The sequence below is a fragment of the Quercus lobata genome, chromosome 3, assembly GCF_001633185.2.
Source record: "Quercus lobata isolate SW786 chromosome 3, ValleyOak3.0 Primary Assembly, whole genome shotgun sequence".
NCBI lineage: Eukaryota > Viridiplantae > Streptophyta > Magnoliopsida > Fagales > Fagaceae > Quercus > Quercus lobata.
This window is the reverse complement of record NC_044906.1, coordinates 10,707,985-10,729,079: the sequence shown is the minus strand read 5'-3', so window position 1 is coordinate 10,729,079 and position 21,095 is coordinate 10,707,985. Positions and strand designations below refer to the sequence as shown.

The following is a 21,095-nucleotide window of genomic DNA, read 5'->3' as shown; positions in this document are numbered from 1 at the left end:
TCATTCCTCATGGCTTACAAGCATTTCAACTACCTGGTTCATGGTGGGTCTATCATCCTTGTTTTCTGCCACACATTGCAAAGCCACTTTGACCAAAAGTTCCACCTTAACCTTGTCATAGTTACCACAGATCATGGGATCTATAATTTCCTCAATCCATGCCATTGTTATAGCGTTCTCAAAGTCAATAGTTTCTCTTACCAACGTCACCAACCTCTTATGCTCCCTTGTCTCTCCGTTGTCTAAGGTATGCATGCCATTTGGGCTTTTTCCAGTCACCATCTCCAATAACACAATTCCATAGCTATACACATCCACTTTTGAAGTAATGGGAAGATTATAAATCCACTCAGGAGCCATATAACCTCTAGTTCCCCTCATCTTAGAAAAGTTGGAACGATCAATTGTACTTCTACTTTGTAGTTTAGACAAGCCAAAATCTGCTACTTTTGGTTGATAGTCAGCATCTAGTAGTATATTTTGAGGCTTTACATCACAATGTAAGACCCACTCTAAGCACTCTTCATGAAGATATGCTAGGCCTTTCGCGGTGCCCACTGCAATTTCAAACCTCTTCTCCCAATCTAGTGCATTAGAATTAAGATTTTCAGCTAAAGATCCATGCTCCATGTACTCATACACCAAGAGCTTATGCTTTCCCTCTGCACAGTATCCCCACATCTCTATCAAGTACATGTGGTTCAACATTCCAATGGTGTTTACTTCTGCTAGAAATTCAGCTTTTCCTTGGTTAGCTTCATTGAGTCGCTTGATTGCTGCAACACGCTGATTAGGCAGTACACCTTTGTATACTATCCCTCCTGCTCCTGCTCCAATCACTTCTTTGAATCCTCGTGTCGCTTTTCTTAGCTCATCGAAGGTGAATCGTTGAAATCTATTAGTCAAGAGGTATCCTTTTGCAGCTGGATTTGGATGTTTACTACTTCTTAACAAGAAAAGCCAGACCAAGACAATGCAGGTCACCTCAACACCTCCCACTGCTGTGGCAAACCAAAGCAAAAGCTTTACCGTCTTATTTTCATACGTTATTCTTTGTTGTGTGGAATTTTTGGCAGAGCACTCCAATCTGGATGCTTCATCAGGACTCTTGTTATTGGAAAGACCAGCTTTGGGTACTCTCAAATAAAAATCTCCTTCAAAATTCGGTGAATGGTGTCCACTAACTAGTTGAAACTTGGGGTAACAAAAATAGTAACCATTATACACAACAAATTTATATTGAAAGCCTTTGCAAATACATGAGTTCCTGCATTTGTCTTCACAATCTGGCAAAGTAATATTAGCATAGACGGTTAGATCCGAGCCATAGTATTCAACATTATCAAGTTGAACAAAGCTAGACGGATCTTTTCGGTTGCAAGAGATACTGAATTCTGGTTCACATCCATATGACCAATCAGTATGATCTTTAACCTTGAAGCCTGGCAAGCATGAGCATCTCCTGCCAGAAACATGATCTGCACTACACAGACTATTGGGTCCACAGATGCCATGAATTCTGCATGGTTGAGAGGAGACTTGCCATGTTACAGCCCAATCCCACGTCCGATTCATCTTTTTCAGGCTGTATGATCGAAGATTGCCATCAGAATCAAGCGTTAATCGTCTATGAGTAACCACACCAAAATCTGTTGCAAAGAATGTGAAATTGTCAGATGACCGGAAATAGCCTGAGTCATGAAGTATCGCATGTCTACTACTATTGTGCGGATCCCTTTGAGGTAATTTTCCAGGGTCTGTAACCCAAGGGTCCGGCCAGTACAGACTAGTCATAGTTGGACCTACAAAAAGCAGGCGGAGGACATTATCATTGTCAAAAAAGAGCTTGTAGTTGCCTGAAGCATAGTCGTCTTGGCTTCTTTTCGAGATAAGACTTGAAAGCATGGTGAGTGCTTGTTGAGGAAGAAGAGTATCTGTAGGTGAATCAAAACTTTGCCAGATGATAACACTTTTGGAATTACTAAGAACAAGATTTCCTGTGTTTAAGAGCTGTAGTTGCAAATAGGTGGCCTCTGATGTTGCCAAGGCTGGTGTTCTAGTGGTCCAAATAGTGATACCAACTGAATTGGTAAGGATAAGTTTCCCTTCATTCAAAACAGAAAGCTTTGAACCTGTTCCATCAACAGGGTCATCTCGGTTTGCCATCCAAACAACTGTAGAATTTGTGGATTTGTTGAACCATATGGCAAAGCAGAAAGCGTTGTCACCAACGGGGAAAAACCCTGCAGAATATTCTCCGTTTGCTGAAACCAACCGGTTCTCAATAGATAGAGATGTGCCTCCGAGAGTGTCACTGTCAAATGTATTAGCTAATTGTGGAAGAGTTTGCAACAGACATAGAAGAAGGAAGAAAATTGAGATATCCATGACAAATGTAAGAGCTAGGTTTTTTTTTTTTTTGATAGGGGAGCAAGGTTGAATGAGATGTTTCTGTTTGTTGAATCATCTTCATTTATATACCTTATATATAGAGTTAGGACCTCACTCTTTGCGTAGACCAAGACTTGGAATGCGATGCTTGTCTAGGGAGAAAATTATAATTACCAAAAAAATAATAAATAAATAAGACAACTAACTTGGACCAATTAGTAAATGATATGAATCTAAGGAATATTGACGACATAGGATAAATAAATAAAATTTATAAAGCAACATTAACATAGTGATTTTTGAAATTGGGGGGTTAATGATATATATTTTAGGTTGGAAACCCTAGTTATTCTTAAACCAATAAGTTGCATTTGATTCAGATAACTCTAGAGAAAAGACTAGGGATTCAAGGGAAAGAAGGTTTGAAAATGTTTAAGATTATTGAGTTAAGTATCTTAGAAGTCCTTTTTTCCATTGGTTTAGTGAATTAAAATGGCTAGTTAGACCCTAGGATCATTCTAGTAAATTTTTGGGACACCATTCTCTTTAATTGAATTGATTATGTTAGATTGTTCTTTTTTTTTTTCCTTTTTTTTTTTGAAAATACTAAATATTTTTAACACACACACAGGGAGAGGAGAAAATGACTTAAAGAAATTTACAATGATGTATATCTAAAAGGACCTAACTCTTAAATATACAACACAGGTTTTAAACCTCTTTAACTCTCATTCATTTTCCAATGTGGGAGAGAAGGTCTTGAAGAGTTCTAGGAGTTTTGAGTAGAGGTATTAAAGGCGGTAAGTAACTATTATTTTGACTAGTTATGTTTTGCTTAAAATATAAATTTTTACTAATTAAATATTCATTTGTTTTCCCTCACAAATTTTTATTTAGTTTTTTAGCTGCATTGATTTTTTTTTTTTTTTGTTAGAAAAAAAAAAAAGAATTAGAACATATTCCTAACAAAAATATTTTCAGTCTCCCAATTGAACTAAGGTACAATATCTAAGCCTACAACATTTAATCCTGTAAGGGCACAATTTGTAACGACCCCCGAAATGATGTTGGGTTTGCACGTTAAGGGTTCAAACAATACAATTTGTAGAGCGTGGGCTTAAAAGGTTAGGCCTTGGTCATCGGACAGCGGTTAGTCGTGGTTTCTATAGAAATTTACACGAGGGTGAACATGGCGTGTCTAGCAAGACCTTCTTCCGATGCGACTTGAGTGGTTCCGGTCCTTAGACCTCGTCCGAGGAGCTTAGTGTTCTTATTATTCTCCTCCTTTAGGACTTTATGGTCTGGGAGATGACTTGTCTCTCTTCTTACTCAATTGGTTCTCTTTCCCTTTTATACTAGCATTTACCCTCCTTCTAGTGTCCACGTGTAAGCTCCACTTTCTAGAGTTGAGACTTGTCCTATTAGCCCATACCTAGAGTGGTTGGGGGTGGTTGTAAAAGCTGAATAGCATGGTGAAGAGTATGGACCTGTCAGACGCAGAGTTCTTTATTGTAGTATTGGTAGCTTTTTCACTTGACCTGCTCCTGCACTGAGCTCGTCCTTTCCTTTAGGGGATCTATGGGTTGCTGAGCATAAGATCGTCCTCGGCCATATCCTTAGGCCTTTTTTGGACTTTCATTATGCGTCATCGGTAATACTTCTCCTCGGCTCAGGCCTTGGGCCTTAATATAAAATGGGCCGGGGTCATAAATTTTCTGACCCCACATTAGCCCCTCAAAATCTTGCTGTCCGACCTCTTGGTCGGAGATGAGGGTTTTGGTGATGTCAGGCCTTTATCACGGTTTGCCTGGTTTTATCCCTCATTAATATCGGTGTCTCTTCATTTGCCTGTAAAATGCGCCTGGTAATGAGACATTCCTTTAGATTTACTCACGCCGCGTCCTCGCCGTTTCAATACTCGAGGCGCATCTTTAATATGTTCCCTTTACGAGGCCATTCAAATCTGACAATTGTAGACGGTGTTGGGAGTTGAGTGGAAATTGTCTCGTCTGTAGCATTTCTTGGAAATCTGCGTAGATTAAATGCCACCAAACTTGCCCTCCGTATAAGAAGCAGGGTAGGAGGTCACTCCCTTTACGTACAGACCCTTCGGTCCTTTCAAATTCCTAATCCATCAGCTGTGCTAAAGTTTTCATTGCCAGTGCAATTAAAGCTTAGAGAGTGATATGTTTAAGGCACGAGTGGGAGTGAAGGAACCACACCTGCTCCAGAAGCACTGGGTCCTTCCGAGACTCAAGATGGCGCGGTCAGGGCAGGGGAGACGGAGACTCAAGACAGTTCTCTGCTTTCACAAGGCAGGAGCGATGCCTCCACCCCTTTCAGTCAAAATCCGAAGCAGGTGCTGGTCACGTCAAATTTTTGGTGCGACAACAGTGGGACTTCTCGTCGTCAATACCATACGCTCTCTCTCAAGCGCCGCTAATATGACACCTACGTGTTAGGAGTCAGAGCTAATGCGGGGATTAAGCATCCCTGCTTCCTCTTCTTTTCCTTCACTAGTGCCTCTTTCTGCCTCCGCTTCTTCTTCTTTCCCATCACCAGGGCCATCCTGGTGTTTCTACTTCTTCTTCTGCTTCTTCTTCTCTTCCATCAATGGGGCCATCCTGTCATGCATAATCTCTACTAGAGTAGAGTTTTGAATGATTTATCTCTTCCTTGTATCTTTTTCTTTTTGCTTCTGTAGTTAGCTTTTGGTATAGGCTTACTTAAGCCCCTCATTGTACATTGTACTATTTCTTTGTCTTAATAAAAGATGATTCTGTTTTATTTTACATATTCTTTCTTTTCTACAGTAATTACTTTGTGAATGGATGTATTTCATATGTGTATATTTTATTTTATTTTTTGAACGATACTTATGGCTGAAACTCTTGTTAACAAAAAGCTATTATTTTGAACTTATTGAGACTATCAAGCATAATAATATCAACTTACAGTAGATTAAACATACGAGACTAATCGAGATAACAGCTGAATGCTCTGTATTGCGGGGAAGGTAGTCATCCGAGAATGAGTAACCCAAAATAAACCGTCCGAGAGGGTTGGCGAGTGCTAGGGGGCTTGGCCGCATTCTTGGTAACACATGGCCTTAATCGTCTTTGGCATCTGGTCCGAGGACTAAGGTATGGCTATACCGGGCCTAAACACTTGTTTGCATTAGTTCCCTTAGAATTGAGGATTCGAGGATAAACCAGGACTTCCATTCGGTCTAGGACTTAACCCAATTTTTAATAGGTAATCTTTCCATGGGTCAGAGTCCGAGGACCATATAATACCCTAGTTCTGTTCAGAAGTTATAATAACAATTAATTAATAATAAAAAAAAAAATTTAGGCAGTTGGTTTCCCCATAGGCTTGAGTCCGAGGACCATACAATACCTTGGTTCTGTCCAAAACTTATAATTTTTCTTTTAAGTAGTTGGTTTCTCCATAGGCTTGAGTCCGAGGACCGTACAATGCCTTGGTTTTGTCCAAAACTTATAATTTTTTTTTTAAGTAGTTGGTTTCCCCATAAGCTTGAGTCCGAGGACCGTACAATGCCTTGGTTCTGTCCAAAACTTATAATTTTTCTTTTAAGTAGTTGGTTTCCCCATAGGCTTGAGTCCGAGGACCGTACAATACCTTGGTTCTATCCAAAACTTATAATTTTTCTTTTAAGTAGTTGGTTTCCCCATAGGCCTGAGTCCGAGGACTGTACAATACCTTGGTTTTGTCCAAAACTTATAATTTTTCTTTTAAGTAATTGGTTTCCCCATAGGCTTGAGTCCAAGGACCGTACAATGCCTTGGTTCTGTCCAAAACTTATAATTTTCTTTTAAGTACCGAGGATTAGCCCCCCGGCCAAGGCACGAGGCGTCGAACTGATGGTGGAAGCCCCTAGAACTGTCCTTGTCACTAGTGCTTCGAAGCATAGCCCCTAGTAGAACTTTATACTAGGGCAACAACACCAAGCCGCTGGAAGTAATGGAGGGGCTTTCGCAGGCCCTGGGTTGACAGGAGCTTGACCCATCGTCTATGCCAATGCACAAGTCTTTCCCACAAACAGCGCCAATTGTAAGGGCACAATTTGTAACGACCCCCGAAATGATGTTGGGTTCACATGTTAAGGGTCCAAACAATACAATTTGTAAAACATGGGCTTGAAAGGCTAGGCCTTGGTCATCGGACAACGGTTCGTCATGGTTTCTATAGAAATTTACACGAGGGTGAACATGGCATGTCTAGCAAGACCTTCTTCCGGTGCGACTTAAGTTGTTCCGGTCCTTAGACCTCGTCCGAGGAGTTTAGTGTTCTTATTATTCTCCTCCTTTAAGACTTTATGGTCTAGGAGACGACTTGTCTCTCTCCTTACTCAATTGATTCTCTTTCCCTTTTATACTAGCATTTACCCTCCTTCCAGTGTCCACGTGTAAGCTCCACTTTCTGGGGTTGAGACTTGTCCTATCAGCCCATACCTAGAGTGGTTGGGGGTGGTTGTAAAAACTGAATAGTATGGTGAATAGCATAGACCTGTCAAACGCAGAGTTCTTTATTGCAGTATTGACAACTTTTTCACTTAGCCTACTCCTGCACTGAGCTCGTCCTTTCCTTTAGGGGATCTATGGGTTGCCGAGCATAAGATCGTCATCGACCATATCCTTAGGCCTTTTTTGGACTTTTATTATGCGTCCTCAACAATACTTCTCCTCGGCTCAGGCCTTGGGCCTTAATATAAAATGGGTCGGGGTCATAAATTTTCTGACCCCACAAATCCTATGTGCAAATTATTTATTTTATTATTATAAATTACTGATCTAGTTAGTTGGAATTTGATTACTTACTAAGTTCTCAAGCTTACCCTCATTTTTATCCCTTTTCAGATGATGAGAAATAAAGTTTTTAAGTTTTCGCTGAAGTAGTGCACATTCAAGGAGTTTAGGAATTTCAAAAAAAAAAAAAATTATTAGTATTCATTAAAAATTTAGAGAATTTTTGGCAATTAAATTACTGAGGTTAGTTTTAGATTTTATATGAATTATTGCTTTGTAACAATTACAAGCTTGTAAGGTGAAAACTTTATATGTACGTTAGGTTGGGGTGTGAAACTACTTGTCATTGGAAGCTAGACCTTGATATGTCTTTTTTAGAGCTTTCAAATTTCAATAATAGGGTTTTATTTATTTCTTTTAGAGTATCAATGTGTGTGTGCGTGTTTTTTTTTTTTTTTTCCTTAAAAACTGATGAGTGATGGGTATTTAATTATGAGTCTTTATATTTTTTCAAAAAAAAAAAAAAAAGTGTGAGTCTTTATACGTTTAAAATATATTTAAGAATATGTTTTAAATGGAACCTAAGTATTTTAAAGTCGTTGCCTAAGCTGTAAAACAAGAAATTAGAAGTCCATACTATATTATACTTAATTTAGTGGATTCAGAATATCAACCTTGTGGATTAATCCAGAAGGTTGATATTCATAGTGTTTTGAATATCAACCTTCTGGATTGTCTAGTCGTGCAGTAACCGTTCAGTTTACTTTTTTGCCGCCGCATAAACTGACCAGAAACTATCAATGTAGCTTTTTTTTTTTTTTTTTTTTTTTTTTTTCTTTTATATATATATATATATATATATATTTATATAAAAGAGTGCAACAACAGTTAAGAGACGGTCAAGATCCCGATTGTCTAGGCCGTTGATTATATTGGCTAATTGTGTTCACGCGGCCACCGACATTTTAACTCTTTAATTAATCACATGCTTATATATAAGGTCTAGTTTAAGAGTTTAAAACAACTAGTTGAGGTCCTTGTTTAATATACCAAATATGGTAATTTTGTTCCTTCGAGTACGGCATCTTGGAAACTTTGCTATTGGAAGAGTTAGAAGTCTAGTAGAGTAGCTTCTCTTTCTGCAATATTTCTTAGGCTAATATTTTAAATCAAACTTTGAATATAGTTTTTACTAGTTAAAGGTGCATGCATTGCACAATTTACTTAAAAAGATATATGTAAATAAATTAAAAGATTTAAAACTATATTAATAATTAGTTAGTCACATTATAAAAAACATTAGTGTTATGACATAATTAATACATACATTTGAGTCATTTTTTTTTAGCACGGTGTGTTATATATAAATTTTACATATTAAAACATAAAATTATGATATACAATTAAAATAAATATTAAATTTGTTTTAAATTACTTGAAAATTTTTGTCAATTGAATCTTAGATGAAGTAGAATTTTAAATTTCTTATAGTTTAGAAAATAGATTTTTAAATTATTAGTAAAAGTGTTTGATCTACATCAACTACAACAGTATGCATATAGTAGTATAACCTATTACCAAAGCACTTTAGTTTTGAAAGGAAAATTTTGAAAAGGAATGGGCATTTTGTGGAGATAAAACATGGCATTTGAGGCTTATGAGCATTATTTTGACTTTCATAATGCATAATGTAAATAGGGATGGCAATGGAGAGGGGCGGGGCCAAAGGATGAGATCTTCACCCCCGCCCCGCATGAATTTTTCTTGCCCCATCCCCGCCCTGCCCCGCATGACGGGGAAAATTTCTTGCCCCATCCCAGCCCCTTAAGGCCCTACAAAGACCCGCGAAACCCCGCCCTACACCATAAAACTTTATTTCTTATTAATTTTCCCTATAACTATTACCATTTTTTTCAAATAAAATGACATTTTCAATAATAAAAATATACTTGAAATTATAAATAAATTTATCCTATCAAATCAAACTAATTTTTAGCCAAAATTAAATAATATTATCTAAATTTTTATATTTCATTGGCCTAAAAAACAGTAAAACAAATCTCCTTTATACTAAGTAGTGTGCATTATTTAATTCCTCCCATTTTGTGACTATTTCATAGAGAATGGGACAAAGTCTCAAACCTATACCTTATTTTTTTTAATAAAAATACAGAAAACTAAATTAAATTGTATATAATTTTTGTGTGGAGAATGAGAACAATCAGCTAGAGCTAGTACATGATTGATGTCATCATATCTGCAATCAAATCAATAGGGAAACATATTCCTCATCACCTCGTTCTCCAAAAATTAAAAAACAAAAACCCAGCTTGTAAAATAGATATGGATTTTGACAAGCATAAAGAAGCAGTGTTGTTAAACAGCCAAATACCCACACAAAATTACAAAAACAATGACACTGACACAAATATTTAGAGCCTTAGACCAGTACCTCATTAAAAAAAATTATATTATGTTCATGATGAAAATTAAGTTGAGCAAGATGTATGAATCATGAATGAAACCAGTAATTCAATAGTATATAAATTTGTTTCTAATAAAGACAAAAAAAAAAAAAAAAAGTTAAAATTGGTACCTTATTTCCAACTTTGCTGGAAAGAAAAAAGAGGTAGAGCCACGTTAGGTATAATAAAATAAGCTAATGATATTTTTATTTAAATAGCAGGGTTTTAGGGTATGAAAAAATTACAATTTAACCCTTATTAATGCGAGGTGGGACGGGGTAGGTCTAAAAAGTGTAAACCCATCCCCGGCCCGCCCCGTGGTGCGGGTCTAAAATCTTGCCCCATCCCCACCCCACCACCTTTGCGGGGCGGGGAAAACCCGCACGAGGCGAAGTGGGGAGGGGCGGGTCAAGCAGGGCGGGGGAAAATTGCCATCCCTAAATGTAAACAAAGAAAGAATAAGTGCTAACCTTATGTGTGGAGTAAAGTTGCTTGAGATGATTGTATATGAAATCTTCACATGTTTTGTAACCAAATAGACAAAAAAAAATCTTCATAAGAGTGTCATTAAAAAGTAAAATAAATACTAAACTAAAACTCTTAACTCACGGAAAAAACTGAAATTTGCAAAACTTTAACTTTTTCAAGTGTGTGGGAAAATTTTAAAAGTATATAAATTAACACTTAAATTAAAATAGGACAAAAAAGTGTAGTGACAAAATAAAAATTGTAGATAATTCATATAGTGATGAAGAGGGAAAAAAAATTTGATATAAACTTTTGTATCTATCCAAAAATTAATATAGCAATGGTTTAAAAGTTGTAAACTTACTCTAGATTTAGCGGAAATAGAATTTTGTACTATTAAAACTTTAGCTAATAGAGTTTAATCTTAAGAAAACTATCTTCATAAGAGTGTCATTAAAAAGTAAAAATCAATACTAAACTTAAATTCAAACTCTCTTAATTTGTGGAGGTGTGAAACTAATAAAATCTAAATCTTTAAAACACCATGCTTTTGCTCAATTATTCTAATTTTTATTAATAAAAATTCTACTACTCAAGAAAATTAATTTAATCTAATAACGCATATATAAACATAACACAAATACATATGGAACCTTTGTTGTAGGAGAGAATACAAAATTTGATAATTCTTAAATAATAAATAGATTAAACGTAAATATTTATAGAGGTTTATATAATAGATTTCATGGATTTAAAATTGCATTTATGACTCATAAGCAAAACTAAAAAAAAAAAAAAACACAAAAACAAAGAAGAGAAATACATACCTGTAATAGTTTGGATGGTAGGTTTCAATGTCCTAATGATATTATTTGACCCTTTCGCTGAACTATTTTCTTGGTCATTTGCTGAATAATGATTAAGCTTGTGGAAATTCTCTTGGTTTTGGGAGCGATTTCAAAGTAAATTTTATAAATTAAAATTTGTTAATATATTTTCGTTAAAATTCATCCATGAATGATAAAAGAGCTTGGTTGGAGTTTTACCATTTATCAAATTAATCATCTCGCTTTAATTTGATGGGAAAAAATTATTAATGGGTTGTTTTTAAAACTATTTTCAACTTTTAACGACCTTCCAATGGTTGAAAATTCCAAATCTCTAGAATTATAAATTCTTCAAAGTTATAAAATAAAAACCAATTGAAACTTTTGACAGGTTTTTTTTATTTGGTTAGATAGTGGGAAATTTTTTTGAGTTGATTTTTATGTTATTCAGATTTACAAAATAATTTAAATTTATTTCACATTATTTTAGAAAAATTTATAGAAAATTGATACTGTGCCAATCACATCCTCCTATCTTAGTAAGTTGCGAAAAAATATCAATAAAAAAAATTCTCTTAATATTATTACTTGAAAAAAAAAAAAAAACTCTAAAGCTACTAAAGGAAAGTTTTCTTTTCTTTTTTTGATAATGCAATAATTGGTGGATAGGCAATTTGTAGGATTTAGATCCTCTAGATTTCTTAGACTACTCTATTAATAGATTTTCTTAAATCCTAACCACACTTTAACAATTTATGGTCTAGATTCTGCCATATCAGTATTCCACTAACAATATTCTTAAAATAATAAAATAATGTTGTAAAAAAAACAATTAAGATTATTGTTAGTGGAATGCTGACATGGCAAAATCTAGTCCATTAAATCATTAAAGAATGATTAAGATTTAAAGAAATCTATTTGATAGAGTACCTTAGGAAATCTAGAAGATTTAAATCCCAATTTGTACCATGTATATCTTTGTTAATAACACCATAAGGTGCCAATTTATTGAATTCAAGATTCTTGACACTGAAAATTATGGCTTCACAAACTTTAAATATTTAAATTTTTTCATGTTTCATTAAACAGAAAGTTTTAACCCTTATAACCTAATTTAACTTTGTGTTAATGAAAAATTATAAAGCTACTATAAATTTTATTACATAAAATTTATGAACTTATATATCAATAAGTATAATTAGTAAGTTTCAACCACCTATAACTCTGTGTTTGGATTAAGAATTTGGCAAATATTCACAAATTTACAACTGATGAGATCTAATGACTTCCCCATTATTTAAAAATTTCCTTGTTTGGTTTTAAAGTATAGATATTTCATCCATTTACACCAATGAAATATAAGTATATAACAAAAATATTTAAATTACAAGATTATAATATTTTTTTTTATAATAAAAATAGAGAAGGTGTTATTAAAAGGACTTTTTTCAATATACCATAATTAATTGACTATTTGAACATATCCAAGAATAAAAAACAAAAACAAATGTACACCCTTACTCCATAGAACACATGTAACATATTGCATTAAGTTTAGCTCAAAATTAAAGTGTTTGACCCAAATAAAATAAAATTTCATATGTTCAAACCAAAAATTAGTTGAAAAAATAAATTTTGACCCCAAAAAAAAAAAAAAAAAAGCCTACAAAACGAATCAATTTAAGTCTCAATTTCTATTAAATAAAAAAAATAAATAAATAAATAAACCTAAGGCCAAATTAGTCAAAAATTGACCGAATGGACCAAGTTAGACTGAATGAACTGAAGTGAATTAAGTTGACCAAAATGGATAGAATAGACCAAACTGGACCAAATAGGCAAAACGGGACTGAATGGAACTGAAGTAGACTAAATTGAACCTAAGCGGACCTAGTAGGACTAAATGGACCAAATTGGACTTAAGTGAACCTAAGTGGACCGAATGTGGCCAAAGTAGGCCGAATTGAGTTAAGTGAACCAAATTAGACTGAATAGACTAAAATACTACGCTGATGTGGCTTAAAAAAAAAAAAAAAAAAATGGGGCCTAAAATTTAAAAGGCAGCTTACAAAAAGAACCAATTTAAGGCCCAATTATTCCAAAATGGACCAAAGTAGACTAAATAAACTGAAGTGGACAGAGTTGTTTAATATTCCAAAATGTAGTGTTAGTCTAATTTAGAACAGCTTGAGGACGTTGTTTAATATTCCAAAGGTAGAAATTAATTTTGTTCTGGCGAGAATGCACATGGAGACTTTCTTATTTGGTGGCAAAACTAAATATTAAGCACCACAAGGTAATTGCGAGTTACCTTCTCTTTCTGCAATGTTTTTTAGGATAATATTATTTTAAATCAAACTTCGAAAATACATGTAATTCAGAATTGATATTAGAATGTCCTAATGATATAGAATAGTAGATAATTAAGATAAAAATGATGGATTTTGCTTACCTCCAGTATTTTTTTAACTGGACATGTCCTTTTGTTTTAAATATACAATGACAAGTAGTAGTAGATTTTAATCTTCACATTTTATTTAGTTAGTGGGTGACGTGGCATTCTCTCATAAAAACAAAATGAGATTCTTGTTAAAAAAGTACTGGAGGTAAGCCGAACCCAAAAATGATAAAGACTAAGTCTCTGTCACTCCCCAACCCCCACCCCCCAACCCCCCCCCCCCCCCTCCCCAATTGGTGATCAAAAATTTGGAGCCAGAGGTAAAAGAATCCAAGCGTGTTGATCACAGTAGTCAGAGTGGTTTAGGTTCAATGAGAGTTGCTAGTATTAATAATTATTATTATTATATATTTTGACAAGAGCATTAATTATTATCTTCTAATGCATGAATATTCAATGCCCTCCAATTGGTGATCAAAAATTTGGAGCCAGAGGTAAAAGAATCCAAGCGTGTTGATCACAGTAGTCAGAGTGGCTTAGGTTCAATGAGAGTTGCTAGTATTAATAATTATTATTATTATATATTTTGACAAGAGCATTAATTATTATCTTCTAATGCATGAATATTCAATGCCCTAATGATATTATTTGACCATCGATATATTAATTATTGAGCCTTTCTCTAAATGATTTTTTGGGTTAGTTAGTTTAACTGATAAAAAATTTTGTCGTCGAATAAGATATCCGAAGTTCAATCTTTGGCTACACCAAAAACCAATTGATATCTTAATTTGATAATAAAAAGAAAATATCAAAAGTGGACACAAATTCTATCTCTTGGCTTTTAAAGGAATTAATTTGAAATTAAATACTGTATATTCAGGGTTTAAATTCACCCTCCCCATTTTAACTATTAAATTACCATAATAAATAAATAAACTATACATCAAAAAATTTTAATTAAATTTTGAACTTCTAATACTCCTCTCATGTTCTTCAAAAAAAAAAAAAAAAAACAGTAGATTTGTGGAATTTAGTGAAGCAAAAAATTATTAGGACTAAAACAACAAATATTCACAAATAAATTAGGGTCCATTTGGATACAGGTGAAAACTGAAAAATGAAATTGGAAACTGAAAAATACTGTAGCAAAATAATTTTTAAATGTGTAAATAGTACTGTGAGACCCATTTTTAATGAAAAAGTTGTTGAAAAGTGAAATTTGTGGGTCTGTGAACAGTACACAATATGCACTGATTGGCTGAAAAAAGTTAGAAAAGTCAAACTTTACAGCTACTATTCATTGAACAGTACATGAACGGTAGGCGCAAGTCTTAAAAACACGTGAAAAAAAAAGAAGGAAAAAACACAGATACAGACACGCTCAAAATCAGCCCAATCCAAATGTACTCTAAATGAAAGAAAAAGAGTAGATAGTATTTGGCTAATAGTCCTAGACTTAGTAAAATTAGACTCAGACACGTTAACCTGACCCAAACTCGAACGAAAATGCTAGACCCAATTCAAGATTTTTAGCCCAAGTAAAAAAAAAGGTCAACCCAACCGACCTGATTAATTTTCGAGAGGGACCAAGTCAATTTGACTAAATTGTCAAAAGCGACTATTCACTATATTAACATCACATTCATCAAGTCTTATTTGTTTCGCACACTAGCTTAATAGTTTAGTACACCACCCCACTATTAATTTTTTTTTTTTTTTTTTAAGCCTTTAAACCTAAACCTTTACATTTGAAATGTTATTGTCTTTGTATGTGCTTCTCGTTCTCACTCTCATATCTCAATTCTCAAGTATGAAGATTTTCAATGCTAAATTTTACTACATATTTTTCATATTAAATATTTACATATTTTTCTTTAATTTTTGTAAAGAATATTTCACTTTTTATAATATATTATGATTTATTCTTAAAGGTTTTTTTTAGTTATTTTATAGTTAATTTAATTTTATTATTATTTTACATACAGCAGATCGAAACAAGTGAACTTAAGAACATTGATAACTTGACATGACCCACAAAAACGTCTTTTTAAAATTTCTCTTGTCAATGTGCTAGATACCATCTTCTTTGATGATACGTAATCAATGAAAATTATATTTTTAGTACCATATCAAATGGGGCAAAATTTAGGTACACTACCTTAGATTACCTATTTAAAATTTTGACATCTGTCCAATTTTACAATCCAAACAAATAGCGTTAAAACTAAAAATTCTTTTTTTTTTTTTTTTCCTTCTTTCTTCTTTTTCCTGTACCACAACTGCAAGAGAACCCACTGCTTCAGATTCAAATCTTTCGGATTGTAAGATTTGTGCCTTCCGCTGTAGAATAAATAGATGAGCTATGCTTTCTGCTCCAAATAAATCCAAATAAAGTAAACAGCAAAAAGCACCGTGGGAAATCCAATAGTCACTGCAACTAAAACCATATAAAACAATAAAAATAAGGCAAAAATGCAAAACTGACCCTCTAACTTTCACTGTTTTTCATTTCAGTCCTTTAACTTTCAGTTTTGTCAATTCAGTCATCTAACTTTTAATTTTTGTCAATTTAGGACTCCGTTACAACTCAATTAGTGACTGCCGTTAAAACTCCTAAAACGACACCGTTTTGCTTTTTCTTTTTCAATTCAATTCCTAATTATTCCTACTCTCTCAAATACAATTCCACAGATTGATTACCAGATTCCCCCTCTCAGCTTATTTAAGTTATTTATAAATAATTTTTTTTAAGGATAAAAAGAATCTTGAGCCTTGACGCTTTGCAGTGTGTAATGGACAAACTAAACCAAGTTCACTGGTTCAGGCTTTAACCAGAGGAGAAAAGAGGATCTCTAAACTGAGCTGCAGTATCATCGAAGTTCAAGCTCGGCCACCGAGAAAAATCAATCTCACCGTTCGTGGCTTCTATGTTTCGCTCCCTCTCTCTATCCCTTTCTTTGTGTTTGGTTGCTAAGAAAAACCTACAGAAAAATGAAAACATATTGGTGATTTAGACAAACACAGAGACAAATCGAACAAAATCCTTCTCCCTTTTCTTCCTCTTCTTCCTATTCCTCTTGGAACTGCAAGCTCCTTCTTTGTTTTGTTTTGATTTGATTTCAGGGGACACGTTTTTTTTTTTTTTTTTAGAGTTTTCTTATTTTCTTTTAATTTCAAAAAAAAAAAAAAAAAAAAGCAAAACGGCGTCGTTTCAGGAGTTCTAACGGCAGCCATTAACTGAGTTGTAACGGAGCCCTAAATTGACAAAAATTAAAAGTTAGAGGACTGAATTGAAAAAACTGAAAATTAGAGGACTGAAATGAAAAACGGTGAAAGTTAGAGGGTCAGTTTTACATTTTTGCCTAAAAATAACCATGAAGATAGTGGAGGTACTCCTTTTGAGAGAACAAAAAGGAAAACAAAGAAGTCCACTTATATTAAAAGCTAAAACAACTTTCAAGGAACTTACGTGTAGCAAAGATTATTTGTAAAGGACTGCAGCCCATCAGCTATAAAATTGTTCTCATCTCAGCCCATCAAAGGCTATGCTTTCAGCTTTCCCACGATGCTCATCAAAAGCAAACAAAAAAGCCCTAGCAAAAGAATAAAGAAGAAAGGAGAAAATAAAGAAGCTGGAGATTTTTTATCACTGGAGAAACTATGGAAACCCTAACTTTAACTATTCTAACACTATATCTAGTCGAAAATCAGTGGTCCGGCAAGAGATGAAGAGGTATGTCACCACGGTGGAGCCAACGGTCTCGAAGAGGTTGAGCTCTGCGGACGATCTGAGAGTGGCGAAGACCGGTCCGGTGATGGAGAAGATGACAATTTTGATAAGAGGCGAGTTGTTGGACTTAAAGATCAAGAGCGAGTCTAGGAAGGAAGCTTTTTGCTTTTATCCCCCTTTCTTCCTTATTTTTTTTTGCTGGGGTTTTTTTTGTTTGCTTTTGATGATGATATCTATTTATTCTTCAGCAAAAGGCATAGATCCTATCATTTGAAAGATTTGAAGTCGGGGGTTCTCTTGTAGTTGCAGTACAAGGAAAAAGAAAAAAAAAATAGTTTTAACACCGTTGCTTTGGTTGTTAAATTGAATAGATATCAAAATTTTAAGTAAGAAACCTAAAGTACTGTATTTATGGTACTATACTTAAATTTTTCCCTATCAAATAATAGTAATATTAACGACTAATATGTTGACCTCTTGTGCCGAGACCATTTTTAATAGCAAATATTGCAACTTGTTTATCACAAATGATTTTATAGACTCCTCTGGTATATTTTAAATTTAGATTTTGAAGAAAACCTTTTAATGCTTACAACATGCAGTAAATATAAAATACAAATACATTTTTTTAATGCATCTAACGTTGCATTACTTCCGGGTATACTTCTACAGATTTCAAAACAAATATAAAAATATTGCTGTTAATAATGTATCTCACCCATAGTGTAAGGCTATCGTGTAACCTTTCAAGATTTGCAGGTAGAAGGATGAATAAATATTAAATCCCTTTATTACGGCTCGGAAACATTTGTTTTTCACAAAAGAAAAAACGCATACGATCTTTTAAATTACCTTTCCAACAACATCATTCCTCATGGCTTAAAAGCATTTTTACAACCCGGTTCATGGTGGGTCTATCATCCTTTTCTTCTGCCACACATTGCAAAGCAACTTTGATCAGAAGTTCCATCTTAGCCTTATCATATTTACCAGCCATCATGGGATCTATAATTTCCTCAATCCATGACATTTTAGCATTCTCAATGTCAATAGTTTCTCTTACTAATGTGACCCACCTCTTATGGTCTCTTGTCTCCCCACTGTCAGAGGTATGCAAGCCCTTTGGGCTCTTTCCAGTTACCATTTCTAATAGCACAATCCCATAACTGTACACTTTCACTTTAGAAGCAATGGGAAGATTGTAGACCCATTCAGGAGCCATATAACCTCTAGTCCCCCTCATCTTGGAGAAGCTTAAATGATCAAAGGGCTTTAGTTGATAGTTAGCATCTAGAAGTATGTTTTGAGGTTTTACATCACAATACAAAACCCACTCCAAGCACTCTTCATGTAGATAAGCTAGGCCTTTTGCAGTTCCCACAGCAATTTCAAACCTCTTTTTCCAATCAAGTGTATTAGAACTAAGATTTTCAGATAAAGATCCATGCTCCATGTACTCATACACCAGAAGCTTATGATTTCCCTCTACAAAATATCCCCACATCTCAATTAAGTACGTGTGGTTCAACATCCCAATGGTGTTCACTTCTGCTAGAAATTCAGCTTCTCCTTGGTTGGCTTCATTGAGTCGCTTGATTGCTGCAACCCGCTGATCAAGCAGTACACCTTTGTATACTATCCCTCCTGCTCCTTGTCCAATCACTTCTTTAAATCCTCGCGTTGCCTTCCTTAGCTCATCAAAGGTGAATCGTTGAATTCTATTAGTCAGGAGGTAACCTTGTGCTGCTGAATTTGAATCTTTTCTACTTCTTGACAAGAAAAGCCAAACCAGGACAATACAGGCCACCACAATACCTCCCACAGCAGTGGCAAACCAAAGCAAAAGCTTTACCGTCTTATTTTCGTATGTTATTCTTTGTTGCTTGGAATTTTTGTCAGAACATTCTAACCTCAATTCATCACCAGGAGTCTTGTTATAGGTAAGACCAATTCTGGGTAATCTTAAATAAAAATGTCCTTCAAAATTTGGTGATTGGTGACCATTTATTAGCAGAAACTTGGGGTAACAATTATATGCACCAACAGTACCGTTGCTGCTAAATTTAAATTGAAAACCTTTGCATTTACACCAATTCATGCATATATCTTGACATTGCTGCAAGGTAACATTAGAATAGTAGTTTAGATCTGAGCCATAGTATTCAAGATGTTCAAATTGGACAAAGCTTGCCTCATCTGTACGGTTGCATGAGAGACTGAATTCTGGTTCACACCCGTAAGACCAATCAGTATGATCTTTCATCTTGAAGCCTTGCAAGCAAGAGCATCTCCTGCCAGAAACTTGATCATAAGTACAAAGACTATTGGGTCCACAGATTCCATGAATGTGGCAAGGTTGAGAGAAGGCTTGCCATGTGACAACCAAATCCCAACTCCCATTCATCTTTTGCAAACTGTATAATCGAAGATTGCCATCAGGATCAAGCGTTAATCGTCTGTGTGTTACTGCACCAAAATCTGTTGCAAAGAATGTGAAATCATCAGGTGACCAGAAATAGCCTGAGTCATCTAGTAGTGTTTGTCTACTTGTATTGTACTTAGACCTTCCAACTTGTCCGGGGTCTTCAACCCAAGGGTCCGGCCAGTACAGACTAGTCATTGTTGGACTTTGAAAGAGCAGGCGGAGCACATTATCATTGTCAAAAAAGAGCTTGTAGTAGCCAGAGGAATAGTCATCTTGGCTTCTTCTTGAGATAAGGCTTGAAACCATGGTGAGTGTTTGGTGGGGAAGAAGAGTATCTGTTGGTGAATTAAAGCTTTGCCAGATGACAACACTTTTGGAATTATGAAGAACGAGATTGCCTGTGTTCAGGAGCTGTAGTTGCAAATTGGTGGCCTCGGATGAGGTCAAGGCTGGTGTTATAGTGGTCCAAACGGTGATACCAACTGAGTTGGTACAGGATAAGTTTTCCTTCGTTCAAAACTGAGAGTTGTGAACCTCTTCCATCAACAGGACCATCTCAATTTGCCATCCAAACCACGGTGGAAACTGTGGATTTGTTGAACCATATTGCAAAGCAGAATGCGTTGTCCCCAACTGAGAGTGAAAGTTCAAATATATGTGTATAAACACCCTTGAACGTTTAGACCCCCAATTTACAAAATAACCAATTCAAGCTTTATATCAAACAACCAGTGTGCGGAAAATGAACAAAAGCTATAATATAGAATTGGAAAAACTATCTAAGCCAAATTAAAATCACAACCCACAGCAGATAATAAAAGATAAAGATAAAAGGGAAGGAAGATGTAAACACAAAGACAACACGCAATATGTTATCGAAGAGGAAACCGAAACCCTCAGCGTAAAACCTCTTCGCTGCCCTCCAAGCGGTAAACAATCCACTAGAAAATGTAGTTGGAATACATGGACAGCAATAGACCCTCCAAGCCTAATCTACCCAGTGCACCTAAGCCCTCCAAGCTTCTTGCTCCAACGAGGTTGCGCCGAACCTTTTTCTTTTCTAACTTCCCGGATTCCGCTACTAGACCGTAGCATCAACCAATGTAGATTGATTCCTTCCTAACTGCTTCCCAGAACACCAAACAGCCCTCTCACATTGATGAATATGGTGAGAACAAGGTTTTGGTAAAATGCCTCTCAAGGGTTTGACAATGGAGAGGAAGAGAGTTGAGGAATTTGAAGAGACTCTAATGTATAGATTGTAGGTGAATCAATCTTGTTTTACTCTAGGGTTTCTCTCTCAAAATTCTCTCTGGAAACTCTCATTCATTTGTGGGTATAAAGAGTATATATACTAGGGTGAGAGAGGAATGTGAAACGTTAGGTTTTTCAAAACAGGGTTGGCTCGCGGCTTGACCTCGCGACTTGACTGAGTTGCGAGATAACCGTATGGCCAGTTGTATTGTTTTGTCCTGTAGTCCTCTAGCTAGCATGATTGTTCACCTTCTAGCATGCTTGGCACGTGTGGTGCATCTGGCGGCTTGCAGCCGCGAGTAACCGCGAGATCCAGCCGCGAGACTCTGTTTTCTTGCACACTCTTGAGCATTCTACACTCTATC

At 35.2% G+C, this 21,095-nt stretch overlaps 2 protein-coding genes and 1 pseudogene across 2 annotated transcripts; all 3 read right to left on the bottom strand.

Annotated features, from left to right (window-relative positions):
• Nucleotides 1-2,388, bottom strand: LOC115980310 (putative receptor protein kinase ZmPK1). Its single transcript, XM_031102572.1, has one exon. It carries the CDS (start codon nucleotides 2,386-2,388, stop codon nucleotides 1-3), a length of 2,388 nt encoding a protein of 795 aa, XP_030958432.1.
• A 6,987-nt stretch (nucleotides 2,389-9,375) lies between these two features.
• Nucleotides 9,376-9,462, bottom strand: LOC115983017 (annotated as a pseudogene).
• Nucleotides 9,463-17,916: 8,454 nt separating this feature from the next.
• On the bottom strand, nucleotides 17,917-19,782 carry LOC115980309 (putative receptor protein kinase ZmPK1). Its single transcript, XM_031102571.1, has one exon. The coding sequence runs from the start codon at nucleotides 19,780-19,782 to the stop codon at nucleotides 17,917-17,919; it is 1,866 nt and encodes a 621-aa protein (XP_030958431.1).
• Between the last annotated feature and the right edge of the window lie 1,313 nt (nucleotides 19,783-21,095).

Bases quoted from the DNA above. Each gene is read 5' to 3' on its own strand.
- LOC115980310 (XM_031102572.1), bottom strand. From the start codon at position 2,388: ATGGATATCTCAATTTTCTTCCTTCTTCTATGTCTGTTGCAAACTCTT.
- LOC115980309 (XM_031102571.1), bottom strand. From the start codon at position 19,782: ATGGTTTCAAGCCTTATCTCAAGAAGAAGCCAAGATGACTATTCCTCT.